Source organism: Balearica regulorum, chromosome 17 (genome assembly GCF_011004875.1).
Source record: "Balearica regulorum gibbericeps isolate bBalReg1 chromosome 17, bBalReg1.pri, whole genome shotgun sequence".
In the NCBI taxonomy this organism is placed as follows: domain Eukaryota; kingdom Metazoa; phylum Chordata; class Aves; order Gruiformes; family Gruidae; genus Balearica; species Balearica regulorum.
Window position 1 is genome coordinate 11,186,759 of NC_046200.1, and position 12,278 is coordinate 11,199,036.

Genomic DNA, 12,278 nt, shown 5'->3' on the forward strand with positions numbered 1-12,278 from the left:
GTAAAGGGCTGTAGTATATATCATGGTTATTAATTACTCATTAAGAGTCTGTCATCTCCTTGACTACAGTATCAAAGTATTTTAGACTTGGTGATAGGTAGTTCAGAGTATCTTTTCTCTTTCAGAAAGAATCTTGGTATTGCACTGAGAATCCCTTTCAACAAAAGGACCAGATGTGGTATCAATGCTGTGTGGCTATTTATTTTACCCTGATATGACACAAATGTCCATCTGTCCTTTTTTATCACAAGGCTCACTTCATTCTGCAGTGAGTTTTTTTGTTGTGGTTGAAATTTTTTGCTATTATGGTCTTTTCAATCAAAAGAATATATTTACTGATAAGGCATTATTTCAACAATCTCTTGGTCTTCGAATTGCCAGAGAATTAGAACTGACTTTTTTTTTTTCCTTAGCTGAAGTTAGTTGTGCCCGAATAGTTACCAAACATGGAACTACAATCAATGTTAGTGGTACTTTTTGAACAGCTAAGAGAAATTTCATATACCATGTTTGGATTGGCTTACGAAACCTGCTGATTTTGAAATTTTAAAAGATTAATCTAAAGCTTTTGCTTTAGCAATTACATAACTAATGTGCTAATACCAGTCATTCCTCTGTATTTCTAGTGTCAAAACCTTCAAGTTCTGTCTACAAAGTTACTGTAGTCTGCAATAGTATGAACTTCAATTTGTTGTTGGCACAGAAATCTTCAGCAAACTGAAAATATGGGGGGGGGAGCGGGAGGTAAAACTGAGTTAATACTAAAATAAAGCAAAGGATACTGGCCTGACTGGGAATATGGAAACCTGTATCTGAACTTATTTGAAACTCTGCAGTTCCCATTTTGTCAGGTAAAGCTGCATAATGGTGAACTTTAAACCCAGTTTGTAACAGAACGGGCAAGTTGTGCTTACTGGCTTAACATTGAAACTGTAAGTACAGTAATGTAAATGCTTTCTGGAGTTTTTCCTTTAAACTAAAGGTGTTTCTACTGTTCCTCACATCAGTGCCTTGTTGCAGTCTCCTTTTCCTTGCTTTTAGCTTCTACATATTGTACACTCTTGCTACTGAGAGGTTCTGAAAAACTCTCGCTAGCCTTATCTACTGAGTGCTGTTCCTTGCCTGAAACTCAGCAAACTGGAGGTAGGCCTTATAGCTAAGTTTATTCTTCCAGCATGGTGTTCTCTACTAAGAATAGCTTTGATTTAGTGGATATTAAGTGTGAACTTTTGTCATGCAAGCCTAAATATCTTTTGGGCAAGACTTCAGAAAATTAGGGCTTTGTTGTCATCATCGGGTCACTGTAGAGTTGCAGAGGAAATTCATGTTCAGTGGGCTGTAATAACTGTCCATGAATATGCTGTAGATGCAGAAAATCTCATCCTGCAGTGAAAAATATGTTGTTGTATTTCCTTATATATGTTTGAAGATGAAGGGTATACAAATGATCAGTAACCATGGCTTAATGCTGGAGTTAAATGAGGAGCTAAATTAGTTTAATGGAGTTAAAGCTCCAGAGGAAGGGTTGGGGTTTTTTTGTCTTTTGGTTTATTGGATATTTTTGGTTTTTGGTTTTTCAAAGCCTTCTTTTTAGTGGGGGTCAGTTAGAGCATTCCCCAGAAGTTGAAGTTTCATTAAATTGTTATAATCTTAATCCATATCCTGCAAACAATATAGAAATCTAAAAGCTGAAAGCATCTTTAAATCTGTTCTGTAGAAAGACATCTGAAATTATTATGTAGCAAATTAACTGCTTTCAAAGAAAAGTGAGGCAGTAAGTTCTGAATTGCATACCTCTGAGTGCACGTTTTTTAAAAAGGTCCCATTTTCTTTAGTATTAGGCATTAGCCTTTGGTACTCTGCAATGAAGCTGGCAGAGAGCAAACCTGTAGTAAGGAGGAAAGCTGTTTGCCTATGCACGTACTTAAATGAGAAGGAGTAATACAACAAAAGTTAGCAGAACTAATTCATTCTATGCTTATGTGCACAGTAGATGCTGCATGTTCTTTTTGCTTTTTTGCAACATTTGTAAATTAATGTGAAGGGATCTCGTGTTGAAGTAGATACAGAAGCTTAAATCTGGCAAAAACTTTTAATGAAATCTTTCTCCTTCCTTCCCAAAAATACAAGGATTTTAGTTTTCAGAAGTAATTTTATATAACCAGAGAGACACTTAAAAGGGGCCTGATTTTCAGGAAGCGATGGACCCATTTAAAAGTGGTCTTAGTTTGACTTGATGAAAGATGGGTGCAGCATCTGTATGGGTTAAGTTCTAAATGACTTGCTGTTTAATAGAATGTTAAATGGAATTGTAAAAAAAAAAACAGTATCAGTGTGTTGCTTTTTGCAGTGTTCATCCTAGTGTCCTTCCAAACAGTGGTGAGATGCTTTGTTTTCTGTGGGAAGCAGACTATGCTTTTCAGTCTCAGAAATGCTTTTCCAGCTGTTGAGGAGACACATGCTGTTAAAGAATCCACCTCCTATGGAAAACAGCAAGCACAGTCTCAGTATGTGTTGATTGTCAAGGAAAGGAAGATATAATAGCTGATTAAAACATAATTTCAGCCTCACTTGTTCTAGATATTATCTTTGTAGGAGAGGTTGCGAAGGTAATGCAGTTATTGAAAATCTGAAAAAAAAAAAATCATAGTATATCAGGCTGCATTTGTTTTTAAAACTATGCCTTAATGGACAATAAACTAGTATCTTCAAGTTTGCACCTAGCTGGGGATTGTTTAGTCACGGGGGGTTTTTTAATTTTTTTTTTTTGTGGAGTGTGACCTCTTGTATAGCTGTAATGCAGTATTCCAATCAAAGCATTTCCTGTCATATGCAGTGCATACATGCAAAAGTAGATCTTGCAATACTTACTTTTTAATGTGGTAAACATTGTGTCCTCTGGAAACAGTTGGATGATTTAGATGATATTTAACAAGTGAGTGAAGGACAACACCAAATTGCAGTGTCCATGAAGTGTATGGGACTTGTGGATTGACTGGGACCTCTGCTTAAAATGGTTTAGAGTGAGGGAAGAGTTGTTAATTCATAAAGGTGTTAATCAATGACTGACAGAATGGACACCTGGGTTACTGAGTCACAATATGTGGCCTCTGCAGGCTAAGTCAATTTATCTTTGTATGTACTTATATGCCATAAGGTTCATAAGAATTCTGCATGTGCCTTAAACATGATCACTTAATGCCTACATTACTATACCATGCTTCTGGCCATGATACAGGCTTTCTGTTGGTTTTAAGTGATCAAGGGTTCAAAATGTCCGTTAGAACAAATGTGAGAAGTTGCTCTAATTTGAGCATACTCTGGCACTTTTATAGTCTACAGAGTAACCTTAGTTGTGACCCAGAGTTTGGTGCTGTTCTAGAAATGCTCTTACTCGTCCTTTTTTGTCCTTCAGGCACACCTCATCATTCTCCAAAGGTCAGAAAGCTACTTTTTTTTTTTTTTTTTCTTCCCACCCAGCCATTCAGGTGTGGAGTGTTTCTATCTCCCCCCAGATTGACAAAGGCTGAATATTAAACAAGATGGTGGATGGTTTGGCTTACTCTTTTTTTTTTTCTTTTTTTTTTTCTCTTCCTGTCCTCCTAAAGAAAACCAGTGGAAAGCTACAATCAAATCTGACAGAGCTTCGAAGGCTGTAATTAAAATGTCAAAATAACAAAATGGCTGTTAATTCTCAAATTAGAGCTGTCTTTTCTTCCTGCCCTGCTTTACTCTAGTTCTAGTGAAGTAACGAGGTTTCTCAGGTGGCACTATGTGATATTTTTATGCAACATGATTGTTTGAGAAATGAAACAGTTTATTATACTGTTACTCAAATTACATGCAGTTTTTAATGGTTATTTTTAGTAAAGTTGATATGAAGTACTGCCCTGGGAGCCTCAAGAGTGGATACAGGGTGGACTGTCACTATGGGGGAGACAGGAAACTAACACTTTCATGTCTTGTAGGCCTGAGGATACGCTTCTCTCCATAGGTAAAGCCTTTTAGTTAGGTTCCCATCCCATACTCCCTTTTGTTGTTATTGATCTTATCTTTTTCCACCTCTCAGGTCAGCCAGAACAATATTACCATGATGTCATCCCCATCTCCTGTCCAACAAGCTCAAACACCCCAATAAATGCCTCCACCACCACAGCCGCAGCCATCTCCTCAGCCAGGCCAGCCAACTTCTCAGCCAAATTCAAATGTCAGGTGAGCTAGACTGCAACTTTCGAGGACCTTTGTCAGTGCCATGAGGGTGAGGTTTTCAGAAGGATTCAATATATCTTACTCTGCTTCCATTGAAGGGGATGGAATTTTAACATGAACTTCAGTGAGAGTACAGGTGGGATTGTGCCAAATACACTCTGAAAACCCCATTTTAAATGAAGAAGCTGTGTAGAAATCCTCACTGAGTCTACTGGCAGAGCCCACAGAGTGCCATAGCGATGCTTACTGAAAGCATATCTGCTCACAGGCTGATCGTGCTTTCTTGTCAGATTCTGGCAGGTTGATTTTATCCTTATTTTTCAGCTCTGGCCCAGCTCCATCACCCAGCAGCTTTCTCCCCAGTCCATCTCCACAACCATCCCAGAGCCCAGCAGCTGCACGGAACACCTCAGAACCTTTACGGTTCCCATCCCAGGTCCTTTAAACACTCCAGGTAAATGATCTGAGAAACTGTACTGCAGACCGTGAGTTGGGGTATGTTTTGGTAACTGTAATAGTTCCCAGGAAACCTGTGAACTGTTCTGGCATGATGTAAACTTCCAAGAGCTCTACAAAGCAGGCCAGCATTGCAAGTAGTGAACATGTCACCTGCACCACATAACACTACAACATGGATTACTCAAATCAAAATCAATTGAAACCTCTCATCACTGAACTATGCAATGGGTTTTTCTAACTTTCCCAGTCTTTTGAAAAAAGAACTATACTTAATGGAGCAAGTTTATAGAGGCATAATGATTCCGTGGTTCCATGCAGGAGGGACCCCTGAGCAAACAGCATGCAATTGTAAAGGATGTAACTACTTATTCAGAGGCAGCAAGCTGCTTTGCTCCAAAGTGCCTTCCCAGGGTGTACTCTGACACTTCAGCTCTTCTCTCTCCCAGATGTAATAAGCAGTTTCTGATACAGTGAATGGAAGTAACATACTGGCTTCCTTCTCATACCAGTGTTGTGTGCTCTGCAGTTTGGAAAGCACCAACTTAAGGAAACCTGCAGCAAATTCAGTGTGTTGATTTGGTGTTTAATGCACCAGAGTGAAGGCCAAATGAGGACCTAGAAAATGGTTATATGAAGCTTTGGACCTTTTCAGAAAAAATTGTATAAATGGGAATTGCTGTTCTGTCCACAGAACCTGTTATTTCTACACAAAGATTAGAGGGTTGGACAAGCACTTAAAATGGCATCCAGTTGTGGATTTGGGTGCTTGACGTGAGCTATACTTCAAGAGTGCCACATTTCAGATCTAGATTTTTGGAATGCGAGGAATGCTGTTCTGCAGTATCATTTATCATCTCTGTGACATGCAGTCTTTACTTCTTGCCAGGAAATCCCAAATTCTGTCATGAGTCCAGCAGTTCTAGCCAGTCAGAGGAGCAGCAGTATCTTGGAGAAACTCAAACAGCTGTCAAAATACATTGAGCCACTCCGGAGGATGATCAATAAAATAGATAAAAATGAAGGTGAGGTTCCCTATATTTAGTCATGCATTTCTCTCTGTCAACTATCTCTTCTGATGAAGAAGCAGTACCTTGCCTTTTGTGATGGTTTCTATGCCAGGGATTAAAAAATGACAGTGAAAGTTAGTTGCTCTTTTTGTGCCTATGAGACTGTAAAGATTTTACTGTGAAGAGTGGGTAAAATACTCATCCTTAAATTCCCATCAGTTTTCCTTTACTTGAGAGTTTTTGAGACACATAGAGCTTACACAATGGATATATATTATGATTAGAGATCTTTGATCCTCTCTACTTTCCGCAGTGTTGGATCATGTTTTCACTTTTTAACTGTATACTGTATTTTTGTCTGCATATATGGAAACTATTCTTGTAGTCAGTATATGTGTCTCTGGTATTATTTCAGATAGGAAGAAGGACCTGAGTAAAATGAAGAGTCTCTTAGATATCCTGACTGACCCTTCAAAACGGTAATTCTTTTTTCTTTTGGCTGGACATCAGGTTTCCTAGCTCTTCTACAAATTTATTGTTTACGCGTCCAGCCATGTTGGCATTGAAGCTGCCTGGGGGCTCAGATAGTAGAAACACTTTCAGCTGAGGTGACCATTTTGTGGTGATAAAATGCCTCCCTTTCTGCAGGTGCCCTCTGAAGACACTGCAGAAATGTGGAAATTGCTCTGGAGAAGCTGAAAAATGATATGGCTGTGGTATGTAACGCTTTGTGCTCGCAAGAGATAAGCAATTCCATAATTAGTTCCAAAAGGTCGTACAGTTTGGCAAGGTAGTTTTTTTGCATTCCTTGTTGCTCATGCTGTTAAGACTTCAAGTAAGGTTGGACAAAATAAGAAAGCAGGAAAAAAAATGGGCAAGCATTTACTTCATGTGAAAGATAATATATGTATCTTTTACATGAATTTTCAATTCTTGTGCTTAGTGCAGAGACTGGAGTAATTCTTTCTGTGAACTTTTGCAGCTGATTTCAGGACAGACTTCCTAAATGAAAGCTGCAGATGGCTCTTTTCCTCTTAATGTTACTTACTGTATGCAGTTTTGAGAATCCTTTTGCATTTCATGCATTGGAATTTTACTGCTATAAAATTTTGCAGAATCAATAGTAGAGGATTTCTTTTTTGGTGATGATTAAAAGATGATGATTGTGTTTTAGCCTACTCCACCGCCTCCCCCAGTGCCCCCCACCAAACAGCAGTACTTGTGTCAGCCTCTTCTGGACGCTGTTCTGGCCAACATACGTTCACCGGTCTTCAACCATTCCCTTTACCGTACATTTATGCCAGCTATGACTGCAATTCACGGACCACCGATCACGTATGTATCATTGACCTGCTGTCTGTCTTAAATGCTCATTATTGAAGGAAAAACTATTTTATAAGTAGGAATTATTAAAACAACAGATGGGTTTATGGATGGGTGTGAGTTCTATGTTTCCTTTTTACACCTGTAAAATATTTGACAAACGCGATGTTGGCATAACGTTTTCACCTAGTCCTTTTGTGGACCCTATTTTATATAGGGCTCCAGTTGCTTCCCCTCGAAAACGGAAATATGAAGAGGATGAAAGACAGACCATACCAAATGTGTTACAAGGGGAAGTCGCAAGATTAAATCCTAAATTCCTGGTGAACCTGGACCCTTCTCACTGCAGTAATAATGGCACAGTTCATCTCATATGCAAGCTAGGTAAGTAAGAAGAAACAAAAGGCTGAATTCAGAAAGAATTGCTGAGCTTGACTGTAGAAATTTGAAGTTTTTTGCTAACAGTCTTGAATCTTGCCAACCAGTCACTTCTGCGTGAAGTCTGTGCTTACCAGATTCATAGCACTGCTTAATCATGACATTCTACATAGTCTGCTTCAGGGTACACCTGGAGGTTTCATTCACACCAGCTGATCTGTTCTTTGCACTGAAGTTGCAACTGGTAATTTCATTTAGTGTCTAGAAAATTACTTGTTGCTAGCAACAATCTTGATTCCTGATCTGACCTCTTCTGATATGAGTTGTTCTGTCTCCAACAACTAGGACAGAGCTAGAAAGATGTTGAGTTAATTTTTGGGAGGGTCTATTTCAATTTGTAGTAGTGATCACTGACAATGGGTGTATGTTCACAAAAGAAATTCATATTGCATATTTTTTTGTCTCAGCTTAATAATTCATAAAGTGTTATAGTCTATTATCTTGTTTTGTTCTTGGATTCCAATGGGGAAAAATAGATTCTTTCCTCCTCCCCTTCATTTGAGAAATCTGAATTGTTTTTTTGTCCTGAATATTAGTACATAAAGCACTTAATTTTCAAAAATGAGGTGTCTCAGTGATGAAATGGTGAGATTGGCAAGGTGCAGAAATGTGTGAGAGATGGAGCTATGTTTGCCAGGCTTTCTTCCAAGAATTTAAGAGTGTCGTTAAAGTGAGCAATGAGATTGCCTTCCAATAAAACGGAGTTATACAGCCTCATTCCTTCTTAGGGTTCAGAAGCTAGAAACCAAGCTGGATTGTGCACAAAACACCCCTTTGTCTAGGAAGGAATGCTTTGTTCTGATGGAAGTGTGTTTTGCATTCTAGATGACAAGAATCTGCCGAATGTTCCACCACTACAGCTCAGCGTTCCAGCAGGACTATCCAGATCAGAGCCCTCTGTGGATAAAAAAACCCTAGACAGTATGGTATGAGGATGCTAGCATGACATTTGTTGGGCATGTGTATGTGGTAATAGTGGGGAAACGTGAACACCTAATATTACTCTTTTTAAATTATTATTATTTAAATGTTATTTATTTTTATTATGACTGTTTATCTGTTATCTTTTTTTTTTTTTTTTCCAGCAGCCAATCCCTTTTTGCAGTCAGTGTATCGGTACATGACTTCAAAACTATTGCAACTTCCAGACAAGCATTCAGTCACGGCACTTTTAAACACTTGGGCACAAAGTATTCGTCAGGCCTGCCTCTCTGCTGCATAACATCTCACTTTCTAAATTGTGAAGCAAGAAAGAAGGTCTCAACAACTGGCCTCTTCCACATGCTGCTGGAAAATCACAGGCATTTTGGGGAGGGTACTTTAGAAGAAAGAAGCCTTATGTTGTTTTGTTTTCTAGGTGTCAGGTTCTGTAGAGAACCTGATGTTAGACTTAGCTTTCATCCTTTTTATCTTCTCCCTCTGTGGACTTTTGCCAGCATTTTCAAATATACAAAATGTGTATATATGGTTCTTGAGACTGTATTAGGATGAGTTTTTATTGTCTTCTTAGAGAAGAAATTATTTGTGGACTTCCATCAGGGAGTCTGTATAAGAGGGAGTAGGGAGAGAATGTCCTAATTTGCTTCAAAGTTTGCTCAGTGCCAGTATTCCTTTCACACTGTATGTTTGTGACCTGACACTGCCCCACAAATAAATTAGAATGCAACTAGAATGCACTTGCAACTTCTCAGTGGTTGCAGAAATCTTTTTGCCTAGTAGCTTGCCCAGAGATGAGATAAATTACAGCTTTTTAAGGCATCCCTCAAATATCTGAGATAAATCTGGATAATTATACTTGGGGGTGGGGAACCAAATAGAGTGAAAAAAGTTATTTTCTAGCTTATTTTAAACACTACTTTGTATAAGTGGTTTCTGGTTAGCATGACCACGTTTCTCATTCCAAAGTGTGAGGTGATGAGAAAGATGAGATATTAATGTGCACACTGACTTCCTATATAAACTCAGTAAAGGTGTGTGTGTGTGGGAAACCCCACAGTATAAAGCCCTAGTAACACAAATCAAATCCAGCAGGCTTGTAGCTACGTTTCTTTTTTTACTAAGAGACTCTCTGAGGCATCTGGCTTCCTTTGGGACTTGATGCAGGTCAGTGAAAATGCTTCTATGCTACATCAGTTTTGTTTAAAAAAGAAAGGAAAAAAATAACATAGCTCAGGAGTAGAACTGACAACTAATATTTTGTGCCTTGAGCAATGATGGGCACTGAAGTCAGTCATCAGCTGCTTTATTGTTGGGCACTTCTAATGAAAACATTTGCCGCGAGTAACTCTAATTTCATGCATAGGGTGATTGTTTTATTTTCCCCATGCTTATAAATTGCTCACTCTTAATTTCCTGGTGCATAAGTATTTCAAATTTTCCCATTATATTCTGCTCCATCTCCCTGTATTGTGCAGCAAACCTTAAAGAGTAGCTGGGCTCTCTTACAGTAGTGTCAAGAAATTGCTATGACCTTCGTAAATCTGTGTGGTGTCATCAGTTTTAGGATGTTTTTAAATGTGGGTACTTAGTAAGCACTGACTGAGGCAGCAGAATGCTATCAGTATTTTGTACATGAACTAATGCATTATCTGTTTGTTTCTATTGTAATAAATTTATTATTATTCCTGTGTTGGATGCTAACATTATACTGCTCTTCCCATGTTGATCCCTAAAACCAGTTCTTTTGTGTCCATTGGATGATGGTTACTTTGTTCTGTGGTAAGTGAAAACTCGTACGCTTTGAAGGTTAGGGGAGGAGATCATAAATGGTTCTTCATCCCATGCAACATTATCTTTACTGTCCTCAGAGTGAATTGGAAGACCTGGTCAAGAGATTAGTAATGGTATCTACAATCAAAAGATCTAGTTTTTTTCACTGATACTGTTACATGGCATGCTCTTTCCTTAGGGCAAAAGAACCCGTGGCATCAGTACAGTTTGAGATAATTAAGTCATAACCCAAGAATTAGGATAGAAACAGGGGTGCTTAAAGATACTGCCAGGATCTAACACTGAGACATTTCTAGCAGTTATTTCTTAACAATTTGGTTAACGCGTATCTGGAAATAGGTGCAAAACATGCATGTCCCTCAAGTTTACAATACTTTTCCTAGTGCAGTTTTCAGAGCTGTCACTGCAGTACCTTTCCGTTTTCCTTCGAACAAGATGCAACGAGATGTTACACTAAGAGGGTGGGGTGGGCATCCTGACATACAGCAACTTCTCAGTTGGGAAATAAATTGTGTAAACTGGAAGTGGGCCATGAACCACAATGTGTCAGATTAATAGCTGCGTATCAATATAGCTGCCTGCCTTTTCTGTTGATGGGCAAACTCATAAGCTCCTTATAGGTATTGCTAAAATAATACAAGTTTATTCCCAAGTCCTTGGAAAGATGCACCAAAGTAGGAGTAAATGAGTATTAATGTTTCGTTACTTTATCAGCTGTTGAGGCATTGAAATTGAATTCAGAAAATGCCTCTTCTGAAAAATTCAGGGCTTCGTGTCTTTCAGAAATGCACAAATCCTGTCATGAAATCAGAAATACGCATGTCTGATCCTTTCCTTTCTTGAACATATGGCATACAAAGTTAATTCATAATCAGCTTGTATTTGAAATGAGGTGACAATAGCAGCTGAAGGAATCTATCATGAAACTTCAGTGTAAATGTTCAAAGCAGTAATAAGGAAATGAGAATGAAGAGTGTTGCATTAAGCGCAGTTCAATGAAGATGGCTTCTTTGAACAGCCTGAGTTCTCCTCTCTCTCAACAAAGCTGTTCACTAGTGTGTGTTTGAGTGGTGGCAAAACTGCCTTTTTTATAAGGGGCACCGCTGTGGCAATCAGACTGCAGAGAGAATGCAGCAAATCAGTGCTACTGTGATTCCCTGAAACTTTCTTTTTCCATTAGGAAAGGTATTGGGTTAGGATTACTGCCCTGCTGGTGAGCTTGGTGATTGTGTGATGGGCTGTCCTGTCTGGCTGATGAGACTAAACTTCAGTGAGAATTTTTTTCCCCCAAAGTTTTGGTATTTTGAATGACTTACTGTTTTTCTTCATGGAATGATAATAGTGTGAGATTGGCTGTTCCTCTGTTTTTCAAACCTTATCTGAGGCATAGCTTTTCTGTGTTAAAGTCTAGCTTTTTATTTTTGCTACATGAGCTACCCTGACATTGCCTAGCGTGGCCAGGCAGCAGGCACATCGGTGGCTGCCAAACCTGGCACAAGGTGTCCTGCCTTTGAGCTCCCCAGGGCTGCCCGTTCTTGCCAGGCTCTCGACACTGGATGCCTCAGGGCAGAACATGGGGAATATGCTCTTGCAGGCACCCTTTTTGGGAATTACTGTACTAATGAATACATCTTCCTGTTTTCAAGCACCATGCCTTTGGTTTCTGGACTGATCCATTTCTCAGTATGCTGCTGAAAATATTTATGCTTTACTATTAATGTACTACAGTTATCTTACAGCATATGATGCTGCTTAAATTTAGGAAAGTATATTTTTCTCCATCTTCCAAAACTACTGACTCCCACTAGACTGTAGTGTTAAAATTGCTCTGATCTGGTTCATTCTGCGCAAAGGAAAGGGGATATTCACTTGTAGATCACTTTTTACAGGCCAAATGCATGAAACGAACTAGAGAGCCAATACAGCTATTAGAATATGAGCTAATGTAACTGATTTGTGTATCAGTGGACTAAATTAAAAGAATTATTTGATTCCATTCTGATAAGTGCTACTTTCTAGAGAGGTTTGTATTACCCTATCTCCTTTCTCTGTTTCTCACCTGAGCTTTTTGGGAATAGCATCTCACATGGACAGCACCTTAAAGCACCAAAT

General features: G+C 38.8%; 1 protein-coding gene across 1 annotated transcript in view; it reads left to right on the forward strand.

Moving 5' to 3' along the window:
• The window catches only part of MED15 (mediator complex subunit 15), a 33,039-nt gene extending 22,958 nt beyond the window's left edge, over positions 1–10,081 (forward strand). The window contains 13 exon segments of the mRNA XM_075769450.1: positions 4,070–4,212; positions 4,534–4,618; positions 4,621–4,663; positions 5,555–5,613; positions 5,615–5,690; positions 6,091–6,154; positions 6,324–6,351; positions 6,353–6,391; positions 6,850–7,010; positions 7,216–7,382; positions 8,262–8,311; positions 8,313–8,376; positions 8,525–10,081. Of these exon segments, the coding sequence (XP_075625565.1) occupies positions 4,070–4,212; positions 4,534–4,618; positions 4,621–4,663; positions 5,555–5,613; positions 5,615–5,690; positions 6,091–6,154; positions 6,324–6,351; positions 6,353–6,391; positions 6,850–7,010; positions 7,216–7,382; positions 8,262–8,311; positions 8,313–8,376; positions 8,525–8,658 (1,113 nt within the window). The 3' untranslated portion in view covers positions 8,659–10,081.
• Positions 10,082–12,278: the final 2,197 nt, after the last annotated feature.